This window comes from Balaenoptera ricei, chromosome 11 (assembly GCF_028023285.1).
Source record: "Balaenoptera ricei isolate mBalRic1 chromosome 11, mBalRic1.hap2, whole genome shotgun sequence".
NCBI lineage: Eukaryota > Metazoa > Chordata > Mammalia > Artiodactyla > Balaenopteridae > Balaenoptera > Balaenoptera ricei.
Window position 1 is genome coordinate 8230462 of NC_082649.1, and position 26344 is coordinate 8256805.

The 26344-nt window shown below is 42.2% G+C and overlaps 2 protein-coding genes across 2 annotated transcripts in view; both read left to right on the forward strand.

Annotated features, from left to right (window-relative positions):
• Positions 1-26344, forward strand: part of LOC132374326 (N-acetyllactosaminide beta-1,6-N-acetylglucosaminyl-transferase) — a 98281-nt gene that overhangs the window by 9363 nt on the left and 62574 nt on the right. The gene's annotated exons all lie outside the window — the stretch shown is intronic.
• Positions 433-26325, forward strand: LOC132374327 (N-acetyllactosaminide beta-1,6-N-acetylglucosaminyl-transferase-like). Its single transcript, XM_059937910.1, has 2 exons — positions 433-1781; positions 26222-26325. Exons 1-2 carry the CDS (start codon positions 857-859, stop codon positions 26323-26325), a joined length of 1029 nt encoding a protein of 342 aa, XP_059793893.1. The 5' UTR covers positions 433-856.

Consider the following 26344-nt stretch of genomic DNA (forward strand, 5'->3'; position numbering starts at 1 on the left):
CTTTAGCAATTTGGGGGTTACAATGGGCTTTCAGTTTTGGGGGGGGGTGGGTATTTTTTTTTTTCATTAGCCTTTATTCATCATAGTGTAGCAAGTTAGGTGGGGAGGTTCGCTTGCTAATGTGCCTTTTTAAGGACCTTACCTCGTAGCAGAGAAAATTAAGTGCTGGAAAGAATGGCTCAACAGCTAGTCATATGCCGTGCTTTAATAGCATAACCAGCCAATATGGAGAGGGGGGCGTGTGTGGAAAAAGGCAGGGTTAAGTGATTAATTTTTAAGCACTAAATATTTATTGACAGAATATCTCTCCAGGCAGTGTTCACATGCTTAGAACCCACGCTTTTAACTTGGCAGTGCTGTTTAAGCAAACAAACTCAGTCAGTTGAACACAATGATTAACAGGAAGCTGGAGCTGACACAGTTGCCAACCTTTTGGCCAGGAGAGGAGGCTGGGGTTAAAGTCTTAGAGCAATGGCTTTCAGAATAGTCAGTTCACCCCTTGGCGATTTTCCTGTAGGGAAACGTGGACACATTGGAGTCAAAACCTCCCTGAGGCAACTTGTTTTTATGTAGAAAACAGGTTGCAGGAAGGGGGCGTGGGGACTGAGCAAAGCAAATCCCAAAGAGTTACTTCAGAAACGTGAGGAGGAAAGGTGGAAATGCAGTGCGGTGGCAAACGAGGAGAAAAGGAAGACAGAAGAAAAGGACAAGCGTGCTCAACTGGAAGGTTACAGAACAGCCGATCAGAACTGCACCTACCAAAAGGATGGTTATGGATTCTGGTGAAAATGTAAGTTAACTCTACCTATGCTCTGATCAGATCCCAGGAGACATTTTACTCATTTCCTGGTTTTGAATGATGGGCTCTTGGAAGCAGTGTCTTTTTTGTGTGTCTCTGGTCACTGCTCTGATTTTTGTGTTTGTTTACAATAATGAGTTATGGGAGAATAAAAATTTCCTGGGAGCATCTCTGTCCAATGCTTCGCTATTAGCAGAAGTCTGTCGTCAGATTTTTAAGGGGAAGGTTTTTTACCCAACAGAGAATGCATTGAAAACTACCCTCAGTGAACCTACCTGTTACGAGTACATAGCTCAAAGTCACTACATAACAGAAGCACTCTCTGAAGAAGAGGCCGGCTTCCCTTTGGCTTACATGATGGCCATCCACAAAGATTTTGGCACTTTTGAGAGACTCTTCAGGGCAATTTACATGCCCCAAAATGTCTACTGTGTTCACGTGGATAAAAAGGCAACAGATACATTTAAAGATGCAGTGAAGCAATTACTGAGCTGCTTCCCAAATGCTTTTCTGGCTTCCAAGATGGAGCCCGTGGTCTACGGTGGGATTTCCAGGCTCCAGGCTGACCTGAACTGCATCAAAGATCTTGCAGGCTCTGAGGTTCCGTGGAAATATGCCATCAACACCTGTGGGCAAGATTTCCCCCTGAAAACCAACAGGGAGATAGTTCAGTATCTGAAAGGATTTAAAAGGAAAAACATCACCCCAGGGGTGCTGCCTCCCGATCATGCTATTGGAAGGACTAAATATGTCCACCAAGAACTATTGAGCAAAAAAAATTCCTACATGATTAAAACCGCGAAACTGAAAACTCCGCCTCCTCACAACATGACCATTTACTTTGGCACTGCCTACGTGGCCCTCACGAGGGAATTCGCTAATTTTGTCCTCCAAGACCAGCAGGTACTTGACTTTCTGTCCTGGTCCAAGGACACCTACAGTCCTGATGAACATTTCTGGGTCACACTCAATAGGATTCCTGGTATGTATGTCTCTTAACTTTTGTTTTTATGAATAAACATTGCGTGGCCAATACTGAATGAACCACTGAAAAATAGTAAAAAAAATTAACATTTTTAAAGATCTTTACAGTTTCAACTATTCATTAAAAAAATCTTTACAGCAGCTCTGCTCACAGAGCTGAGCTCATCTCCATTTTACAGATGAAGAAACTGAGGCATAGTGATTAAGGCAGAGGCAGAGACCGACTATCTGACTTGACTTTGCTGACATACCAAGCTACCTTTCTGAGCCCATAGACCCACTTCGAATATGTGCTGTAGTCTTGAGACATGGCAAGGAACTGAGGAACACTGACTGGCAAATGAAAGATTAAACACAATTCTCCTTTAAATGTGATGGTATTTAAAATCAGGCATAAATATGATAAATTAAATTTGAGCGGCAATTTGAACACTTAAATAATACCTTTGCCCCTATTGAAGCTCCAGTAGCTAAATTCAGATCATTTCAAAATGAGAGCAAGATACAACTTTAACAATTTTCATTTGCAAGTTCTTTCCTGGAACTGAGTCCGAAATTTAGAGCATCTTAAAGATTCCTAGACCAGTGCCTTTATTTTATAGACAATGAAACCAGTGTGGTTATATGATGTGCTCAAATTACCCTGCTAGTAAGCAAACATGCCAACTATAAACCAGGTTGCCTAAGCCTAATGTTCCTTTAAGGTGATTTTCAATTCGGTCTCAGTTGTTCCTAAACTAACTCCACATTTCCTTGGTCCAAGTTCCAAATGACTCGAATAATCTCCAGTTGTTTACAGTGAACTAATTCAGTTCTGCTAGTTCAATTTGAAATAAAAATTCAGATTCACAGTTCAAAGGAAAACTAACTTGAATCAACATGAGCATCAAGGTCATGGTTTCTTGAGATTAGTGGTTCAACCCTGGATACATATTACAGTCGCCTGGAGCTTTTAAAAATACATTTCCTGATTTCCTGGGTAGATGTGGACTTCAGTATTTGTTCAGCCTCCAGGAAATTCTCAGGAACAGCCAGGGCTGTGAACCATCGTGGATGCTTGTTTTTGATGTTTGTATACAAAGCTTCCTAGACTTAGAATGCTTTTTTTTTTTTTTAATTAATTTATTTATTTTTTTCCTTGGTAATACTTGGCAAAATTGTGAAAACAGAAAAATCCACTGGGGAAAAAGTAGTTGCAAAAGAAACAACATACAGCCAGGTTAATATCTTTAACACATAAATACATCTCACAAATAGGAAAAAGGAACACATCAGATTAACCATGACATGTAGAAATACATATGCTAAACAATCATATACAAATGCTCACCACCAATACAAATTAAAATAAATGATTACAATTCTTTACTTCTCAAATTGGTGTTAAAAAAAAAAGAAACCTAACTCCAGGATGGGCAATGAGTGTTCTGATACAGACCACTAGAAAAGTATAAACCTGCACAGTCTTTCTGAAGGACAATTTGGCACATATATATCAAACGGCTTTGAAAATGTTCCTATCCTTTTACTTAATTTTACTCCTAGGGATTTAGTCTTAAAAAATAAACAGAGATAGGGAAAAGATTAATTTAAAAGTATTTTCATAAAAAAAAAGTATTTTCATCATAGTGTCACTTATAATATCAAAAAAAGAAAAATATTCTAAAATCCTAGTAATAGAGGATTGGTGCAGGCATAAAATCAAAGGAAATACAGCTACTTAGAAGGCAGCTGTGATAGAATGCTTTTTAAATCTGTGGTTTTCCCAAAGCGGGAAGGGGTAATGTCCTAGTGATGAAAGAAATCAGGACAGGACTTCCCTGGTGGCGCAGTGGTTAAAAATCCGCCTGCCAATGTAGGAGACACGGGTTCGACCCCTGGTGCGGGAGGATCCCACATGCCGCGGAGCAACTAAGCCCGTGCGCCACAACTATTGAGCCTGCGCTCTAGAGCCCGCGAGCCACAACTACCGAAGCCCGCGTGCCTAGAGCCCGTGCTCCGCAACAAGAGAAGCCACGGCAATGAGAAGCCCACACACCACAATAAAGACCCAACACAGCCAAAAATAAATAAATAAATATAACTGTTAAAAAAGAAATCAGGACAAGGACCTACTGTATAGCACAGAGAACTATACTCAATATCTTGTGATAACCTATAATGGAAAAGAATCTGAAAAAAAGATATATATATGTGTATATATATATGAATCACTTTGCTGTACACTTGAAACTAACATTGTAAATCAACTATATTTCAATAAAAATTTTTATTTTTTATTACTTTTTTAATTAAAAAAATATAAAATGACCTCTTTTGGCAGAGATCATGGTCAAAAAAGAAATCAGGGCTCAAGAAACTGAAGTGGGGAGTCATGACCATTAAGCTGTTTATATGGGATCGTAGTACCCAGAATGAGGGAGGTAAAAGCTCCTCTTCTCACTTTTGTGTTGCTTGGACCACATATGTATTGACCATTCAGGTCTGGGCACCAACCTGTAAAGGGAGACATTGACAAAGCAGATTCCAAAGAGAGTAGCCAAGAAGGTTAAAAGGCCAGACCCCATTTTTTAAAGAAGGGACCAAGACAAACAAAAAGGATATTCAATCTGCAAAAGACTTGAAAAGGTATCACTGCCTTCACATAATTAAAACGTTTGCCCAGGAGACAGAAATTGAACCAATGCTGTAGTTTTGGAAGAAGAATCCAGGGTCAGTGGTGGGAGATATAAGAACCCACGGATCTGGGATTAGAATGGGTAGCTTCCTCAGTGGTGAACAAGCCCAAGGGATATTCGGAAGCAGAGGCTGAAGAAACCCTGTCAAGGAACTCAATTATCAAGTGTTGGACAAGATGGCCGGTGAGTCTCTTCCACTCTGAAGTTCGTGATACTAACTAATGATTCTAATCTATTTATTGAACACAAGGGTTGAGTTCTCAACATGATTTCTCTATTGGAACTAGATTTTTACACCTCTGGTAAATACCAGCAATTACAGATCAGCAAAACAATGGAAAACAAATGGACTGCTCCATGCATTTCAAAAACTTAAAAGAGTGAGCCCTTAAAACTGTTTCTGTGTTATGGGTATGGAGGACCCTTGTTAGAGGCCTGTGGCCCTTCACTGGTCCAGCCAACTCTTGCAGGACCTGAGCTGGGCCTGAGTGCAGGGCTTAGTCATGAGGAGGTAAGGGAATCAGAAACTTAGGTGGCTGTCTTGTTTAACTGTTCCTCCTGCTATGTGAAAATCTGGGTCATTTCTGTTTTGAGGGTCATTCTTTGCTGATGTATGATGTTCGTTGTTTGTTTTGGACATTTTAAGATTGCTCTAGTTGATTGCAGTGATTGGGGGCTTATCAGGATTCTCAAAGGAGTAATAGGACAGAAGAAAAAAGATCTCACGGTTGAAACGGCCTCATGGGGAACTAGAACACCACCTGAGAGAAATACAGTGTGAGCCACCTGTGTAATTTTAGATCTTTTGTGGCTACGTTAAAGAAACAAAAATTAACAGGTCAAATGCATTGAAATCATGTATTTTATTTAACCCAATACACCCCAAATATCAGTTGTGCCCGTGGCTACTGTAGTCGACAGAGCAGGCCGTCGGGTGTCCTCCATGCTCCGGGGAGAATGGGCAGCCAGCAGTGGTGCCGTCCGAGCCACACGGAGAAGTCGGCCGTGCTCATGTGTCAGCACCTTCATTCTGCTTCTTTTTCCTTATATGAAAGTCTTACCTCTGCTTCAGAGTTTTCGCTTGCTTGTGGGCCCACGGCTTCTACTTTCAATGCCTTCCCCTCGTGTCTCCAGCCAGATTCTGGGCTGTTCCGTTGATGGCAATTCCTCTGTCTCCTTCAGATATTTATTCCCAGAGAGGCTGGCTGTGGGTCGTGTCGTCACTGCACAACGAGCATCCCTTTTCTCATTCCGGGCCACTTCCTGGGCTGTGGCTGACCTCTGTGTAGACGCGCTGCCCTCCGTTGAGGCCCCAGACCATTCGGGTCAGGTGTGGCCAGGGTAGCAGTGTCAAAACGCAAAACAAAATGTGCTCTCCTAATACATAGTAAGGCCCTTCGGCTATGGCAGGTCCTCTGGAAGCCTCTTGGAAGATGAGAATTCCTGGGTGGTCCACTCAAGAGAAGGGGCCTTGAAAGATACTGCCCAACAGACTTCACCAGCTGTTGTGAAATGAGGGTTCCTGCCCTCCCCACTTCTCCTCCCTCCATCTTTCCCCCACTTTCCCCCCAACTCTCTCCTCCCCAGTTCCATTCATTAATCCCGTCTACAACAAGATGGCCACATTTTAGTTTCTCATCTGACTCAGCTGTGGCTGACTTCCAACTGGAGAAAAGATCCTTTTAGCGGCCAGACGTTCAAGTTCACTGCCTCCTACTTCCCTTATGAGTTATGCATCATGTGCCCCTCCAGGCTGCATAGCTCTGCCTGTGACAGGGGCTTTCGGTGGGCATGCTTCATTCATCATGTGGTCCGTGGATTTAAAGATTTCAAAACTGACCAATGGTTTCTGCCCCACTTGCTACAAAGGAATATTTCTGATATGATTCAGTGGGAGATTATTTCAAATTCATATTAATGAATGAATGAGAAAAGAGCCTTTCCTCCTTTCTCATTCTGAAAAAATCTCCGAAAAAAAAAAATCTGAGAGCAGGTTTTGTTGGAGATGGGAGAAAAAAGGAATGCCAAGATATCTGATGGGGAAGGAATAGAGAGAAAAGAAGAAAATTGGAGATCGTGGGCTTGGAAGACAGATTCTACTTGCTTCTCATTTTTTCCCTCCAGGAACCAGCCTATGGACCAGCCCTTCTCGTATTCTCTGTCTTGTATGTACCCATGTGCCCTTGAAAGGGGAGGCTTGTTGAGTTTCTGCTATAGAGTCCATACTGGCCGGACTCTCTGTCATTATTGGAGGCTGGCTAGTTGCTTTAGTCCCTTTTATACGTACAGATGCAGTGCTGAGGTGCCGAATGCTGGAACCTTGAGAGGAGCGAGGAAGAACAGATCTAAATAAAGCTGCTTCTGGGAACTCATAGTCGTGGCCCCAGGGATTTGGCTGGGATCTTGCTATGTCCAGAGGGAATTTATGTTTCTCAAACACATTATGCTCACAGAGCTTCCAGGATCACTGGGTGTATGGGCAGACTTGCAGGGGAAGGAAATTTGGGGGATAAGTTTTACTATTAGCTTGAACAATCTCTGTTTTTGTATCTGCTAGAAATACTGACTTTTGTCAACTGCATAGGAAAGGAAATCAGTGAGTTGGGATATCTGTGAGTTCTTTTTCAAGGAAATACCATCTCTCCTCAAAACGATTAAAAATAGAACTACCATACGATCCAGCAATCCCACTGCTGGATATTTATCCGAAGAAAACAAAAATGCTAATTCAAAAACGTGTATCAGTATATACCCCTATGTTCATTTCTGCATTATTTAGTACAGCCAAGATATGGAAACAACCTAAGTGCCCATCGACAGATGAATGGATAAAGAAGATGTGGTATACACACATGCACACGCACACACACACAGGAATATTACTCAGCCATAAAGAAGAATGAAATCTTGCCATTTGTGACAACATGGGTGGACCTAGAGTATTATGCTAAGTGAAATAAGTCAAAGAAAGAAAAAACAACAAAACAGAGTTGTAGATACAGAGAACAAACAGGTGGTTGCCAGAGGGGAGGAGGTTGGGGGGTGGAGAGAAATATGTGAGGGAGATTAAGAGGTACAAACTTCCAGTTGCAAGATAAATGAGTCACGGGTATGAAACGTACAGCATGGGGAACAGAGTCAATAACACTGTAATATCTTTGGGTGGTGACAGATGGTAACCAGACTTATTGTGGAGAGTATTTTGAAATGTGTAGAAATAGCAAATTACTGTGCTGTGGAACAGGAAGTAACATAGGTCAATTATACTTCAAAAACAAACAAACTCATAGTAAAAGAGATCAGATCTGTGGTTACATGGGGGTGGAAATTGGATGAAGGCAGTCAAAAGATACAAACTTCCATTTATAAGATAAATATGGGATGTAATGTACATCATAATTAATATCATGAACACTGCTGTATGTTCTATATGAAAGTTCTTAGAGTAAATCCTAAGCGTTCTCATCACAAGGAAAAAGTATTTTTTCTTTTTCTTTTGTATCTATGTGATGGATATTCACTAAACTTATTGTGGTCATGATTTCGTGATGTATATAAGTCGAATTATTATGCCATATGCCTTACACTTACACAGTGCTGTGTGTCAATTCTATCTCAATAAAGACTTTTAAAATATCAAATTAATATTAAAATTTCATTAATTTAATGAAAAAATTATTAATACTTCATATTCAGAAATAACATTTCTTCCTATGGTGACCTATCTTAATTTCATACTAAGGAAGCTAAAAGGAGATTGAAGATAAAAAAAAAAAAAAATAGGAATTAGGCCCAACTGAACTAAGATCACTGGTCACCAGTTGAATGCATTTCAGGTTTAAGCAACTGTAGAGTGTTTTTGACAAATGATCTAAATAAAGATCTGTTTACTCTGCAGCATCAGACAGCGGCTCCCAATTTGCTGGTGGGATTTAAAAGCAGTCCTGGCTCTGCCACCTGCAGTCTGTATAACTTTGGACAAGATGCTTAATTTCTCTGAGCCTGATTCGTCATCAAAATATCTCCTTGTCAGGGGACTTCCCTGGTGGCACAGTGGATAAGACTCTGTGCTCCCATCGCAGGGGGCCCAGGTTCGATCCCTGGTCAGGGAACTAGATCCCATATGCATGCCACAACTAAGAGTTCGCATGCCACAACTAAGGAGCCCGCCTGCTGCAACCAAGACCCAGAGCAACCAAATAAATAAATAAATAAAATTTTAAAAAATCTCCTTGTCAGACTGTGGGAAGGATTAGACACTACACAAATTGTCCCCGGTCCATTGTAGGAACTCATTAAATGTTCAAAGAGAGGGGGAGCAGATGAACTTCTTTGATGTGGATTTTTGAAGTTTTAGTGTTACAATTTTAAAATTTCTGTGTGCGATCAAAAAAGAAAAAAGAAAAAAGAGAGAAGAAGAACATTTGGTTTTGAAGGTACAGGGATAATTTTTTGCTAGAAACTGGATATGTGGCCCACAGGGGTTACCCCTCAGCTGTTGCTTTTCTTAGCAACATCACATGCGTAGAGCCTTAAGTGGCTGGTTTCTCTTTCCTCTTATTAGGAAGCAGCATTCTGTGATGAGTTGAGAGCCTCTTAACTCTGCCAGGCTTCTGTCATCCTAACAGTCTAGAAGACAAATGGTCTGCAGGCCCTTGCTCATGCTGTTCCCTTGTTCTGGAACGCTCTTTACTTCTGCTGCTCACCCTGGTTTGTTCTCCAGATCTAGCTGAGATGTCACCTGCTTCCTCAGAGAAGCGTCTCTGCTCCTTTCCCTCCCGCAGAAGCAGGACTCCCACTTTACTCCTCCTTCGCTCATAGAGCCACTTCCATCGCACCTTAACTGTGTGCATGGGTCCTGGTCGCCCTCAGCCCCGCTTCCCTGCCTCACCCCCCACCTCCTGTACCCCAAAAGTGAGAACGTGAACTGGATGATTGCCACCAGGACCTAGACTTCTGGCTTGGCCACAAGCTGAATTGGCCAAAGCAGACTGTTGAATGAGGAGCCAATGAATGGGAGAGAAAAGAGTGCGATTCTGCTTCTATCCTTTTTTAAAAAATTTTTTAAATTAATTAATTAATTAATTAATTTTTGGCTGCACTGGGTCTTCGTTGCTGTGCGCGGGCTTTCTCTAGTTGCAGCGAGTGGGGGCTACTCTTCGTTGCGGTGCGCAGGCTTCTCATTGCAGTGGCTTCCCTTGTTGTGGAGCACGGGCTCTAGGCGCGCGGGCTTCAGTAGCTGTGGCATGTGGGCTCAGTAGTTGTGGCTCGCGGGCTCTAGAGCGCAGGCTCAGTAGTTGCGGTGCACGGGCCTAGTTGCTCCGCGGCATGTGGGATCTTCCCAGAGCAGGGCTCGAACCCGTGTGCCCTGCATTGGCAGGCGGATTCTTAACCACTGCGCCACCAGGGAAGCCCTCTGCTTCTCTTAAACACGATATTTTCTCCAGATGAAGGAAATTCTCCTGCAGTTTTGCAGAAAGTTTATTTTGTTATTTTCCGTTCTAATTCAGCTTCTAAGCAGTCCCCGGGGGCAGGAATCCTGCCCCCTACTTCCTTTTCCAAAGGGCAGGCATCCTTACCACCTATGTTAAATCCATCAGAAAACTTTGGGAGTGTGGGTGGGTCTGCAGGAGTTAGGGGCCATCTGATCGCTGAGGTCAGCATACATCACCCTCTTCATGCATTTGGGGGATTGAAGCTGTCTTTGTTCAGGGCTAGAAAAGTAAAATCAACAATTAAGGGAATTTGCCAGTCACTTTGACCCTGAGAAGCTCTGATTTAAAATATTCAGAAAATGTAAAGTGCTTTATTTTGCTACCACTTGAATTCCATGTATTATTGCTAAACAGACCGCTTGGCCTTTCAGCCAGTTTTCCCCCTAGGCCTCTCTTTGCCTAGAGAAATCCGATTATGTTTGAGGGCCCAGCTGAACTGTACTGAGCTCTGTGAAATCTCTGACCTCGCACCATCCTCAGGCAGAGTTTGCCCTCTGTGCTCTTTTTTCCTCCCTGGTAGCCCTTATTTTCTTCTGAGGGTTTATTGCTGTTTCAGTATCTCTGGAGACCCGACAGAGTGCAGAGTCGTGGAGAGACAGAGTGAGATTTCTATCTTTGTGAGCCTCAAGTCACACACAGTGCTGGGCGTCAGACTGAATTTGATTCCCCTATGTTGCTACTATAAAATAAGCGTGGTGTTGAGACAGTTTAAAAGAATGACAGAGCCCTTGAGGACACGACAGAAACTGGTTAGAACCAACTAAGCCCAAGATGGTGGAAGATTCGGCTTCCAGTGGACCTTGAGCCTCATTGTAATGCATCAGCTAAATGACACACCCACAGGCGCCATGACAGTTGCAAGACCAACTGTAAAAGGCCGAAAAATGGGTGGTGACCCAATGCCTGGAAATATCTGCCCCTTCCCCAAAATAGTTGGAATAATCCTCCCGCTCATTAGCCTATGAAATTACCCATCCCATTAAAATTAACAACCCCTTACCCTGGGGCCTCTCGCCTTTTGAGATGGCCCACACTCTATCTATGGAGTGTGTATCTCTTTGAAAAAATCTGCTTTCACTCTACTTTGGCTCGCTCTTGAATTCCTTCCTGCACGAAGCCAAGGTCCCTCACTTGGCAGCCCGTCCCAGGGACTCGCCTGAGGCCCCGGGATGTGACCGTCCTCTCACGTCCCATTTTTTTTTCCTGCTTTCATGCAAACCCAAATGTCTTCTACTGCTCAAATCACTGAGAGCTGACAATCAATCCAGGTCTAGTCACTACAAAAGGAGGCAGGTACATCACCATCACATGAGTTCTTTTCAATCTCAGGCACTGGACAGACTTCCTTTTTTCCTCTACGTTTACAGCTTTATTGAGGTATAATTTACACCCCACAGAATTGAGGTATGTAATTCAGGTATATAATTCACATACCGTAAAACACCTGTTTCAAGTACACAAGTCAATGATTTTTAGTATATTTACAGGTTCACTGCCATGACCCCAATTTAATTTAGAATACTTTTATCACCTGCAAAAGAAACCTCACACCCATTTTCAACCCTCTGTTTCCTGTCTTTATAGATTTGCCTTTTCTGGACATTTCATATAAATCAAGCCATATATATGTTTTTTCATGTCTAGCTCCTTCCACTTAATGTAATGATTTTGAGGTTCATCCAGGTTGTAGCATGAATCAGTACTTCACTTCTTTGTACAGATGACTACCATTCTGTTATGTGGGTAGATCACATTTTGTTTATCCGTTCATCTGTTGTCAAACTTTTGGGTTGTTTCTACTCCTTGGCCATTATGAATAATGCTGCTGTCAACATTCCTGGGCAAGTCCTTGTATAGACACATGTTTTCATTTCTCCTGGGTAGATTCTAAAAGTAAAATTGCTGGTCCAGGGACTTCCCTGTTGGTCCAGTGGTTAAGACTCTGTGCTTCCACTGCAGGGGGCATGGGCTCGATCCCTGGTCAAGGAACTAAGATCCCACATGCTTGCCAAAAAATTTAAAAAAATTGTTGGTCCATATGGTAACTCTATGTTTAACATTTTGAGGAACTGCCAAGCTGGTTTCCAAAGCAGGTGCACCATTTTGCATTCCCACTAGCAGTGTATGAGAGTTCCAATTTCTTCACATCCTTGCCAACACTCATTATTGCCTGTCTTTTTATTTTACCCATTCTAGTGGGTGTGCCGTGATATCTCCTGTGGTTCGGTTTGCATTTCCCTAATGAGCAATGATGTGGAACATCTTTTCATGTGCTTCTTGGCCTTTGGTCTATCTTCTTGGAAGAAGACTAAGGGCCTTTTGGACATTGTTTCTTTGAACCTTGGTATTGTTCCAATCTCTGTTTTGTAGATGAGGAAGCTGAGGTATGGAGAGTTTGTGTTACCTTCCCAAAGACGCCCAACTCATAAGTGCCAAAGACACTTGAATTTGTTTTGAAGACTGGACAGATTAAAAGATGAAATTGTTCAACATTGAATTAAGGACAAACTGCATGGCTAAAAAGTTAATTCAGGTTTCCTCATCCTGAATCCTTTGACTAAGCAATTAGCTAAGACACTTAAAACATAAAGCAACCCATTTAATCAAGATAATGTCCTAATATGTAGTTACTGAAATTTGACCGTTTTCTGTGGTTTTATGCAAACCATAATTCCTCCTCCTTTGAAGAATCAAATGGCTACAATTCCCCCCGGTCTAAAAAACCTTATTTGCTCTCTCCAGCCTATGACCTTTTTCTCCCAGCTCTTTAACAGTGAGATGAAGGGTTTGTGCTGGAGTCCCAGTTACTGTTTTTGTGGCTTTTACTTTTTGTTTCTTCCATTTCACAAGATTTGCCCCTTGGCCGCGGTCTGCATTTGTATGTGTGTGCATTGGTCTGTGTTAACTATATTTGACCACCTAGAAACTTAGGAGGGGGTTGTTTAAATGCACACCACTTTGCTGCTTCAAATACTATTTCTTGTGTTACCAAGCTTGACAAATTTAGGGCAGGGTCTGACAGAGTTTCGCAAGCATTTGTTTTTATCTCTGAGGATTGATAAATGTGTCTCTCTAGTTTTCTCCTTATTAGGAATGAAGTGAACTTCAAATTCCTATAATCTTTGCAATCCTAACTGACCTCCTTCTAACCATGGTGAAAAATCATAACAATTTTTATAGAAGGTAAATCAGCCACCCTGGTAGAATTTTCCATTCGAATACTAAGCTGTGTGCAGCTGTTTTTAGCTGCTCTTTGTGACTTTACAGGGCTCAGCCCTGTAAAGTCACAAGGCTTCGGTCTTGTCAATCAGGCAAAAGCTAGGTGTGGGGAGGCTTTCTAGCTTCAAAGCCTTAAAAGGGAAGGTTAAGATAGGAGGGGAAATGAAATTAAGGACAAGGCAGGATTGGGAATAAAATTAATTGCAACAGGGCTTCCCTGGTGGCGTAGTGGTTAAGAATCCGCCTGCCAATGCAAGGGACACAGGTTCGAGCCCTGGTCCGGGAAGGTCCCACATGCCGCGGAGCAACTAAGCCCGTGAGCCACAACTACTGAGCCCGCGCAGCTAGAGCCTGTGCACCACAACTACTGAAGCCCGTGCACCTAGAGCCTGTGCTCCACAACAAGAGAAGCCACTGCAATGAGAAGCACGCGCACCACAAGGAAGAGCAGCCTCCGCTCGCCGCAACTAGAGAAAGCCTGCGCGCAGCAACGAAGACCCAACGCAGCCTAAAATAAATAAATAAATAAATAAACATTACACACACACAAATTAATTGCAACAATAGGTCACTACTGACAAGACGTGGGGCCTGAGAATAGAAATGTGGAGTTGTCCTGAAGGTCCCAGGGCCCTGCACAGCCTTATTCTGAGTGCAGCTACAAACAGCTCCATCTTTTCCCAAAGTGTACGGAGTGCTTTAGGTTTGTTCCCAAGCTGCTTCCTGTAATGGCAGCCTCTTTCCTTGTTATACTTTCTGTGCATTGCTGAGCTTCTCAGCTGTGTCTGTGCATGCTGATCTCCTGGGCGAGGCTACAAATTGGCTACGTAGTGATCCTGGCAGCATGTATGGCACACAAGGCCCACGGCAGCTGGGGACCCTTGTCCAGACACCTGTGGATGATAGAACTTTGTTCTTTTTTTTTTTTTATGGTTGCCAGACAACTTACTGTTTTCTATGTGCCCTGGTGTGAAAACTGTTGAAAAGTTGCTTCCTTAATATACCACCCTACATTAAAAACCAGATTTCAAAAACTCAGAGGGGCAAAGTTTCTATTTGGTTAGAAAAAGTGGGGAAGAGCAGACTCTGGTCATGATCTTTAGGTAGAATTGTTGTCCTGTGTTGATTCTGTAGACTGGGGCTATTTCCACATCCTAGACAGCTCCAACACTGGCACTGTTTTGTTGATGCAGGTAATATAAATTTTGTCTAAAGAAGAAATTCTACAGAACAAATGTTTTCTCAAGGAGACAGCAGAAAGACTTAATACTGATGCTTCATTTGGCTGTCATTTAATACCTCTCAGACATCCTCTGAGGGAGGTAGATATTATTATCTCCAATTTGTGGATGAGAAAACCAAGGCTATCCAAGGTAACATGCCTTAATCCAGGTTTGTATGACCCCTAATTCATGATCAGTCTAATCCATCAGGCTGCCTTTTAGGAGTTCTGTGGCTTAAGTAATGTACTTAATGAAAATACTATTCCTTGAATATCTAGGAAATGTTTGAAGAGCTTAATGAGTTTTCAACCTTTTATTTTAAACTAATTTCAAAATTACTATACTTATAATACTTATATACTTATTAGAATAGTATAAAGAGCTCTCCTATACCCTTCACTTACGCTCCCCAACCCATAACATTCCACCATATTTGCCTTATTCCTTTCTTCCTCTCTCTCTCTCTCATTTATGCTTTTCCTGAACCATTTGCAAATTACCTCTTACTATTTCAAAGAGTATTTCCTAACAACAGAGGCTCTCTTGTATAGTATCCTACCATAATACAACTATCAAGTGCTACAGCATTACTCTTTAATCCACAGGCCCTATTCCAGTATTACCAGTTGTATTAATAATGTCCTTCATAAATCTAAGACCTGAGTAAGGATCTCGAGCTACACTTAGCTGTCATATCTCTTTAGGCTCCTCCAGTTTAGAACTATTTCTCAGTCTGTCTGTGTCTTTCAAGATCTTATAAATTTGGAAGAGTGCAGGTCTGATGTGTCCTCATGATTAGATTCAAGTTCTGCCTTTGGGCAAATATATCAGAGAAGTAACGCTGTGGAAGCATGAAATGTTGATTTGTTCTGATGGTGGTGATTTCTTTAATATTTATTTTATTTATTTATTTATTTATTTATTTATTTATTTTGGCTGCGCCGGATCTTAGTTGAGGTATGTGGACTTTTTTTTTTTTTTTTTTTTAATTTATTTTTGGCTGTGTTGGGTCTTTGTTGCTGCGCGCAGGCTTTCTCTAGTTGCGGCGAGAGGGGGCTACTCTTCGTTGCGGTGCACGGGCTTCTCATTGCAGTGGCTTCTCTTGTTGTGGAGCACCGGCTTTAGGCACAAGGGCTTCAGTAGTTGTGGCTCACGGGCTCTAGAGCACAGGCTCAGTAGTTAACCACTGCGCCACCAGGGAAGTCCCCATGTGGACTTCTTAGTTGTGGCATGCATGTGGGGTCTAGTTCCCCGATCAGGGATCAAACCCGGGTCCCCTGCATTGGGAGCACAGAGTCTTACCCACTGGACCACCAAGGAAGTCCCTATAGCGGTGATGTTAACTTTGACCCTTGGTTAAAATAGTGTTTGCCAATGTCTCATCTCTAAAGTAAATTCCTAAGTATTTTGAATTGATTACTAATAACTGATATATATTTTTCAGGAGAAACTTTGAAACTATGTAGATATCCTGTTCTTCAAACGTTCACACCCCAGTTATATCATCCACTGATGGTTCTTTTTTTTTTTTAAACATCTTTATTGGAGTATAATTGCTTTACAATGGTGTGTTAGTTACTGCTTTATAACAAAGTGAATCAGTTATACAAATACATATGTTCCCATATCTCTTCCCTCTTGCATCTCCCTCCCTCCCACCCTCCCTATCCCACCCCTCTAGGTAGTCACAAAGCACACTGATGGTTCTTGCCAGACTCTATTACTCTGTGAGTTGCCAAATCCCTGCTTCTATATTGATTTGCTGGCTTTCATCTATAATGTCGAGCTTTCTCTTCTCTCCATGTGTTTGTTTGTTTATTTATATTCCCATGGACATGGATTCCCATTTTATTCAATGGGTTATAATCCATTACTAGTTTTACTTATTTTGCTATTCAGAGTGTTCCAGACTTGACCAGTGGGGACCCCTTCAAGTTGGCTTCTTCAACACACCCCCGTCATTCTTCGAGCACTTCCTTACTTTCTGGGACAAGTAGACCTTCCAAGCTAATCTTGTACTTAACCTGCCCCAGCTTTGGAGTCAGCCATTTTCTCCAAAGAACCCTCGTTCTATTTAGTAGAGATTGGTATTTAGAAACCAAGATCTGGTCACGCAAGGGTATTATGACTTCTGTGCCCTTTCAGGGGTCGGAGCTAGAATAAGATTATATATGTACGTGTATACACAATGTCTATATACACATGTGACACACACATACACACTCACACACGTGCATTCTATAACACATACTCCAGGAACTTCCCTGGCGGTCCAGAGGTTAAGACTCCACGCTTCCACTGCAGGGGCCATGGGTTCGATCCCTGGTTGGGGAACTAAGATCCTGCAAGCCCCGTGGCACAGCCAAAAATAAATAAATAAACAGTCATACCTTATTTAAAAAATTAAAAAAAATAAAACACATACTCCAACTCATTCGCACATTATCTCATACATTCACATACACATGCCTATCTATCCATCTATCTATTTATATGTTAAAAGCCATAGGGAATTCCCTGGTGGTCCAGTGGTTAGGAGTTGGCCCTTTCACTGCCATGGTCCAGGTTCAGTCCCGGGTCAGGGAACTAACATCCTGCAAACCACGTGGTGAGGCCAAAAAAAAAAAAAAATCCACAAATTCACACGATCTCCAATTCCAATCCAACAACAAAGGCTTTATTCCTTTGTTCTCTATTTCCTTCCCCAGCAGTGAGGAACCTGGCTCCCATTAACCTCAGTATATTCACTTATTTTCTCCATCCCACTCTATGTAACTAGTCTTTCCCATAGTGCTTAGCTGAAGTCCTGGCTCTGGGACATGCTGGTCCCACCTCCACCAACTGTAGCCCCTGGGAAGAGAAGGAGCTCGGAATGAATTTTTATACCCTTATAAATCTGTTTTTATTGGGAAGCAGTTCAATATATAAATATATAAATTCAGAGTTCGGCTCTAATGCTACCTGACTTCTTGAGGTTGGGTAATATGCTGGACCTTTCTAAGTCTCACTTGCTTTTCTGTAAAATGGTGATAATAATTGTGCCTACTTCACAGAGGTGTTGTGAACGTTAAAGGATAATCTACATGACAACTGGTGAATCATTCTCTGCAGAAAGAGAAGAAATAAGGATGGTTCACAAGGGCTCTGTCCCTTGAGATTATTTCCAGGTGCCTGGTTAATTATTATCAGTTCAAGGATCTGGCCTGAGAAAGCCAGTTTGGCCCAGGGCCAGTTATTCCCCTGGATCAGGTCAAAACCTGCAGAAATGTGATCACCTGAAGAGGGAGCTAGAAAGGTGGAATTTGGAAGTCAATTACAATATGAACCGAAGGAAAAGATTTGTCCAGATGGTTTTCTGAGCCATAAAGAAGCTGGAAGGAAAGGAAAAGAAATTTCATAGTGCTTCAGGCCCAGGTGCATTCTCAGCACATGCTGATGGACTGAATGTGAGAGAAAGAAAAAGAATGCTGGAGAAAGAAAGTCACGTGTCTTAGTGAAAGTGAAAACGGCTCTCCTTATTTCTCATGGTTTGACTATGAAGCAGATCTGGGTGCTGACACCTAGACGTCCCTGAACCTGCCTGAAGGGTACAGGATGGCACAGTGTAGTACTAACAGCATGAGCTCTGGAGCAAAGCTGCTCACATTTGAGTCCTGGGTTAGCCTCTGCTAGCACAGTGACCCTGGGCTGGGAGGTCACTGGGAGACCAGTGACCTTCTGAGTTGAGACTCAGAATTTCCTCATTGAGCAAGTAGGGGTGAGAGCCCCTGATGCCAGCTACCAGCTGTGTCATTCACACTTCTTGGTACCCTGTGTTAACATACATTCTGCTTGTCCGTGCAGGTGCGCCCTCCATCCTTGTCTAATCTATAATTTTTTTTTTTTTTTTTTTTGGCCGCTCCGTGCAGCTCGTGGGATCTTAGTTCCCCGACCAGGGATTGAACCCGCACCCTCAGCAGTGAAAGCGTGGAGTCCTAACAACTAGACCGCCAGGGAATTCTCAGCCTTATCTAATGTAGATTATAAGTGCCTTAATGCTGGCACTGAGTTTTGTGTTGATGAGCACAGGGGTTTTTAATTCAGTTTTGACCTCCTGTTCTGTTTCCTCTTGACTCCCTTTCTGCTGGGCACTGCCCACTGGTAGGAAGGAGAGGTCGTCGGGTCATGGCTGAGGGTGGATGGTGTCAGGAGCCAGAGTGGAAACAGCCTTGGTCTGCTTAGGGAAGAAGACGTGGGCTCTGGTATGTGGTCCTGCAGAGTATTTGATTAGAGGTGGTAACCATAAATACTAGTTATTCCAGAAAGACACCTGGGAGACTCCGCTGGAAGAATATTTCTGGGAGAAGGACTTTGACTCATTATTTATTCATTCATTCATTCATTTCTGGCGAGATTATATAACATAGAAAGTGCACATATCGTTAGGGTTCAAAATGATGCAGTTTCACAAACTAGACACACCCACGCAACCAGCATCAAGACACAGAAATAACCAGCAAACCACTTCCTACCTTGATGTCTGACAGCAGAGATACTTTTACCTGTTTTTGTCCTTTATAGAAATGGAAATATACAGCATGCACTTTTTCTGGCTGCCTTTTTTTTTGCTCAATGTTATGTTTGTGAGATTCCCTTTGTGGTTGTCGCAGGCAGTTCTACTGATGCATTCTCGTTGCTGTGCAGAGAGAAGGACGTGTGCGCGGTTGGGGAGCGGGGATGATTTTGCCCCCCAGGGAACGTTTGGTGATATCTGGAGACGTTACTGGTTGTCACAACTTGGGGAGAGGGGGCAAGGGGTGCTACTGCATCTAGTGAGTAGAGGCCAGGGTTGCTTCTAAACATCCTACGGTGCACAGGACGCCCCCCCCCCCCCCACAAGGCATATTCAGCCCAAAATGCCAGTAGTGCCAAGGTAGAGAAAGCCTGCTGTAAAACAACCGTTGGTGGGCATTTGGGTCTATTATGAACACGCCTGCAGTGAATGTTGAACTATGCGTCCTTTGACAAACGTGTACGCAAACACCTGGGGAGGGAATTGCCGGGGGAGAGGATATGTCTGTGCTCAGCCTGAGTAGATACTGCCAGTTTTCCAGAGTGGTCCCAATTCACGCTTCCACCAGGAATGCACGCATGTTCTGGTTGCTCTGTGTCTGCACCGATATACGGTCTTTTCTGACTTTTTCTCATTTTTAAAAAAAGTTTGTATCCTTCTCCTGCACCCTCCTCCGTTTCAGCTTATGGCACACTAGATACTCAAAACATCACTGTTTGTCGGTAAATAGTCCTAATCTATATTTTGTGAAAGACTGGGATTATGCACAGGTGTGCACACTGTATACAGTAAATTAGAAAATGCATTTGGGTCAGGATGACCTGCAACTAGGGTTTCTCTTATTTAAATAAAAGCAACTAGCACCTTTCTATATATCCATTTTCTGCCATTTTTCCTAAAAGTACCAATTAACTTTCCACAGGAAACCTTATTCAAGGAATCAGATTATCCACCATTTGAATTCATATTTATTAAGTATTTCCAAATTATACAGTATTGTTTATCCTGAAATATTGGTTGTTTTGTTTTGTTTAGAGTATATTGTTTAGTCCTAGGGAAATAGATCAGGTGGGGTCATTGAGGAAAAAAAAAATCATAGAATTTTGGCATCTGATCCGTTGGTTCTCAAACTTTTCGTCTCAAGACTTTGTTAGAAATGGAAATGATTAAATTCCACCTAAAACTAACTGATGTCTTGCGGCAGGGGCCCTGCAACCTGTATTTTAACGACCCCTCCATGTAATGAGATGTCCAACAGAAGTTTGCAAACTTTTGACCTAGACTATCCTTAACCTCAAGTCACAGGCACACCAGTTTGGCTTTTGGAAACAAGTGTTTTGCTGAAACAATGAGTCAGTTCTTCCAAGGTTAAGTAATTAATTTCCACAGGTAAATTCAGTGGTAAGTTTCATCCTGAAATGTTAATTGGTTGTGACTTTTGTGGGATGATTGATTGTTCATTTTCTAAGCCCCCCAATTTCAGGCTGTTCATAGTACTAATGGCTACATTTCTGCTACTAAAAGGTTGCCTCCTAGCTGCACAGGCTTTGACATTTGCCTCTGGGGATTTGTGTAGAGTGTCTTTTGCAAATATTTGCTTAGCATCCTTTAGCATGCAGGAATTGTTTCCATGACACCTTTGCTCCATCAAAATCAGATGCAGATCACTTCAGCTCACACTACCATGATATGATCTGGTACGACCGCCTCATGGACCTGCCACCTAGGCCTTGAAAATTCTGTGTGTTAAACTTCTTACCCACTCTGAGATGAGAATTTGAAATCATGCTTTGCGTCTGTGATCTAGACAGCAACTTCTCCTATTGCTAATTAGATGAACGGGATAGAAAATAAAATGATTGGGTCCCAGGAGAAGGTGGATCTTCCCCGGTGAACTCCCTTGGAGGACTCCTCAATTATGGGAGAATTGTTGTTTTAGTGAAAGATGTGCTTCGGAAATATCTTCTTCTTCCCTTTAGCGTCATAATCATCATAGATAGATAGATAGATAGATAGATAGATAGATAGATATAGACAAATAAATAAAAGGTTTCATTTACAAACCATCTAGCCACCCAGAACAGAATAACTTAACCGGTTGTCCAAAGTGGATTAGATTATCACCCTTCTTTACTTTCTTGGGAAATACTCTTAGTTCCAGGGGAAAAAAATAAATCCCTATAGGGACTTCTTTGGTGGCACAGTGGATACGACTCCGCGCTCCCAATGCAGGGCACCCAGGTTCGATCCCACATGCATGCCGCAACTAAGAGTTTGCATGCCACAACTGAGGAGCCCGCGTGCCACAACTAAGACCCAGTGCAACCAAATAAATAAATAAATATAAAAAATAATAATAATAAAATAAATCCCTATATTTTATAATTAAGGAATGAATCCCTGAGTCATTTGACCTGCTTCAGTAACAATGCAAACCACACAAAAATGACCTTCCAAAGGACAGCCATCAGTGAGACCAAGAAATGATACCATCTCACCTCATTTACCTAACCTTTTCTGCCGATATAACTTCGCCTCTCCATGCCACGCCAACAAAAACTTCATCAGACCCAGTCCTTCTGGTGCCCTTTTCACTATTTTAACATGATAAATCTAGCTTTTGCTCAAGCCTGTGTTTCCTCAGTTTCTTTCTCAGCTCCAGGATAGCAGTTAATTGAGAATGGAAAAACAAGTCCCAGAACAATTATGAAAGTATAATGAAGTTTGCATTAGTACATGCAATTAAACCAAGGAAAGATGCGTGAGGAATTATGAACAGAATTCAGTGCTGATGTGGTACATTTATAGTTAGGTCTTTGTACAGGCGTGTGCTAGGGGGAAGAGAGAAAAAAGCGCTATTTGTACCGTAAAATCACTCCTCCAGATAGCTAGAAATCGGCTTACAAGAAAAAAATCATGGGGACTTCCCTGGCGGTCCAGTGGTTAGGACTCTGCGCTTCCACTGCAGGGGCACAGGTTCAAGCCCTGGTCAGGGAACTAAGACCCCCACCTGCTGCATGGTGTGGCCAAAAAGAAAAAGGAAAAACATCATGGATGGCTCTCCTAGCCTATGCTGTTCTAACATATAAATTAAAAGTGGGCAAACATGGGTTTCAACATTCCTTCTTCCATAGCTGAAAATTGCACTTTCAAATGCCCAGATGACTCTGGACCCATTCACGAGCGTTGAACACACCGTGTGCCAGGCCCTGGTTGAGCGAGTGAGCTGTGGGAGGGAAACAGGGGGCAAAAGTCCTTACTCTCACCCTCTAAACATGCCTGGTACTTTGAGGCTGTAGTTCACTGATCGGAAGGTTTTTATCTGCTGCCACGTCAAAGAAGTTCTAGATTTACAACCCTCCCTGGGAAATTTCTCCACACTGGGCTTTCTTGTTTTTGTGTTCTTGATCACTCTTGTCATTTCTCCAACTGGAATGCCTTCTCGGTGTCTGCGTCTCACCACCGGAAGCCCTTTCTAACCACCCTGCCTCCAAGGAAACTGTTTCTCCTCTCTGAGTTCCTGTCACATTTGGTGGACATCCTCTTGCTTGGAACCGAGCCACAGTCTTTCCTGTTTTGTTGGTTATCTTTTCAGCTGTATGTATTTTGAATCCTAGTGAAGGTATGCGCTCCTACAGGATAGGGGCCATACCTCCTACTTCCTGGGTTCCATCACTGCTGCTTAGCGGTTCACCTTACAACACACTGAACTGTAGCTCATTTTAAAAAGCTGCAAGGGACCAGGGAGAACATCCTTTATAAAGAGGAAGCGAGTAGGGGCCTAAGAGCACATAATCGGCTAAAGGTAGAAAAGCGACCAGAACCCAGGCTTCCTCGTTTTTGCACCATGCCCCGTTAGTAATCGTGGGCGTTAATGACACACAAGACAAAGCACGTCTTGCATGGTTTCCTCCAGAAATTTGATTAAAAGTTGTGTTTTTTTGTGTTTTGTTTTTTTTTTTTAAATCATTAGAGCTTCTTTTTTTTTTTAAGTTTAATTTTTATTTATGTATTTATTTATTTATGGCTCTGTTGGGTCTTCGTTTCTGTGCGAGGGCTTTCTCTAGTTGCGGCGAGCGGGGGCCACTCCTCATCGCGGTGCGCGGGCCTCTCACTATCGCGGCCTCTCTTGTTGCGGAGCACAGGGTCCAGACGCGCAGGCTCAGTAACTGTGGCTCACGGGCCCAGTTGCTCCGCGGCATGTGGGATCTTCCCGGACCAGGGCTCGAACCCGTGTCCCCTGCATTAGCAGGCAGATTCTCAACCACTGCGCCACCAGGGAAGCCCCTGGTTTTTTTTAAATGTCATTTAATCTATCCGGTCAATCAATCTGGTCAGAGTTTTTGTTTGTCAGAAGAAAAGATACCCGTTGCTCTGTTCCCAATTCCAGTTAAAAGAACATTTATCCACGAGCACCTGGAACCATGGGGGATGTGGACTCCATTCCTTCATTCATTCAACACATTTAAAAATAAATAAATGACATAAATAAGGCAACATACGTATTTCTCATGACTAGTTTGAAGGAGTGGAAAAATAATAATACAAAGTAGACTTTCTACTAATTCCCAGTCCATTAATTCCTTAGTGACCTTGGGACTTTAAATCTTTTCCCTATCTTTATTTCTTTATTTAAGAAAAAACTCAAACAATGCAGTATCTGATGTCCTGTGAATATCTACAGGAGTAAAGCCTCGACTGTAAGAGCCTTCGAATGGTTTCTAGGAAATGTAGTTAACTGAGGCATAAGTAGCACATTTACCTCCTAGTTTAAGAGGCTTTACTTACGTGTAATACTACTGCTATTATTATCATTGACGTGTGCCTCATGCATTTGCCGGCTGATGTGTACTTTCCACCATGATTTATTTCGCTCTTGTTCCTCCTCCAGTTGGCACTTGTTGCCCGGGAGCCCCTTGACCTAACATCTTAGGTGGTGCTCCTTTGGCAACAAGGTAAAGTCCAAGTTTTTCAGCACAACATGCAAGGTCTTTTATGACATTTTACTTACGACCAGCTGCTGCCTGCCTCAAGGGTGTGCCTTAGCTTGGCAGGCAGCGGACTTCACGTGATTCTCCCTCAACTCATCCCCCTGTAGGTCTTCCCAGAGTCAGGCAAGTGCTACCTTGCCCCTTCCTACAGAAAGCCTAGGGGTGCTGAGGCTTGCCTTTCCCCCTTTGATTATTTCTTTATTTCACTGAGATTCCGAGTCTTCCAGTATTTCACAAAAAGAATACCCTCTTCATTTTGGAGCTGTGCTCTAGATAGCGTCATAATTGGAAAAATTCTTTTTTTTTTAAGTTGAAGTATAGTTGGTTTACAATGTTTCATGTGTACAGCAAAGTGATTCAGTTATACATAAACATATATTTATCTATTCTTTTTCAGACTCTTTTCCATTATAGGTTATTACAAGATATTGAATATAGTTCCCTGTGCTGTACAGTAGGTCCCTGTTGATTATCTATATATTAGTGTGTATAGGTTAATTCCCAAATTCCTAATTTATCCCTCCCCCCTCCTTTCCCCTTTGATAACCATAAGTTTGTTTTCTTTGTCTGTGAGTCTATTTCTGTTTTGTAAATAAGTTCATTTGTATCCTTTTTTCTTTAGATTTCACATATAAGTGATATCGTATGATATATGTCTTTGTCTGACTTACTTCACTTAGTACGATAATCTCTAGGTCCATCCACATTGCTGCAAGTGGTACTATTTCATTCTTTTTTATGGCACAGTACTATGCCAGTGTGTGTGTGTTTGTGTGTGTATACCACATCTTCCTTATCCATTCATCTGTCAATGGACATGTAGGTTGCTTCCATGTATGTCTTGGCTATTGTAAATAGTGCTACTATGAACATTGGGGTACATGTACCTTTTCAAATGAGAGGTTTTGTCTTTTCCAGATATCTGCCCAGCAGTGGGGTTACAGGATCATATGGTAACTCTATTTTTAGTTTTTTAAGAAACTTGCGTACTGTTCTCCACAGTGGCTGCACCAGTTTACATTCCCACCATCAGTGTAGGAGGTTTCCCGGAAAAATTATTAAATGATGTAAAAAACAATAAAGGCTTCTGAATGGAAGAAAAAGCAAGCTTTTAAGGTGGCCCCGGAGAGGGTAAACACGTCTAGCCTGATTAGTTGTCTAGTTCGGGAATAACTGCTTCCAAAGTGAGCCAAAGGTGCGTCAGTCTTGTCCTGGCCTGCAGTCACGGCAGGTAGGGAAGGCTGAGCGGCTCAGTCTCAGCAGCAAAACAAATGCCTGCTGTCTGTGCTGGAAAAGCAGGTCACATGGCCTATTAGGAAGGAAAGGGAACAGGTAAGGCCTTCCCCTCTTACAACAAGTGGTTTTTCAAAAAATTCTCCTGTAGACATTTTTCAATACCCAAGGACAGCCAAAAGGGCAGACAGGAAAAAGAGCCACATTTTCAACACTCAAACAGTGCTGTTTTAAATAACGGACTGAATACCAAACAAGTAGGATGAAAGTTCCTAATCTGGCTAATGTCTGTATTTCTCAATATAGTAACATTATTGATGTCAGTGCCCTAAGCCTGGAACACTAGGAATTGCAGAACTCCTAGTGAATGGGAAGACTGAAATAGCATTAGAAGCTACTCAGCTCTTTCTAAAGCTTTTGGATTCCCAAAATAGAGAAGAATTTAGAAGACTACTGTATTTCATGGCTGCTGCAGCACATCCTTCCGAATTTAAATTACAGAAAGAAAGTGACAACCGAATGGCTGTGAAAAGGATATTCTCAAAAGCTATTGTTGACAATAAAAATTTATCCAAAGGCAAAACTGATCTTCTGGTACTCTTTTTAATGGATCATCAAAAAGATGTTTTTAAGGTTTTAAGATTCCTGGAACTCTACATAAAATTGTCAGTGTTAAGCTCATGGACATTCAGAAGGGAAGAGATCCAAACAGAGACACAGGATATATTTATTGCCAGAGAATTGATCAAAGTGATTATTCTGACCATACAAGGAAGACAACCAAGGATGAGCTAATGAATTTACTAAAAAATATTGATGAGGATTCAAAACTTTCTGCCAAAGAGAAGAAAAAATTGCTAGCTCAGTTCTATAAATGTCACCCAGACATCTTTATTGAGTATTTTGGGGACTGAGTGTTCCAGTGTCTGTCTATAACTTGCGTATTTTAAGAATAAATTATGTATCCTAAAGATCCAATCACATTGTAATATTGGATGTTCTTCTAAATATGAAACTGTACTTAATAAAACTTTTTTGTATAAAAAGGACCCAGGGTCGCCCTTTCCTCCAGCCTCCGACCACCCTCCAACCTTCGGAGTCAGCCACTCATCTATCCTCGGTCACCGGGACCAGCCAACGCCATTTTTTGAGCCGAACTCCTTATTACCG

Coding starts and splice junctions, on each gene's coding strand:
- LOC132374327 (XM_059937910.1), top strand. CDS start 857: ATGATGGGCTCTTGGAAGCAGTGTCTTTTTTGTGTGTCTCTGGTCACT. Junction 1,782..26,221: donor CACACTCAATAGGATTCCTG/GTATGTATGTCT, acceptor TTGTATAAAAAG/GACCCAGGGTCGCCCTTTCC.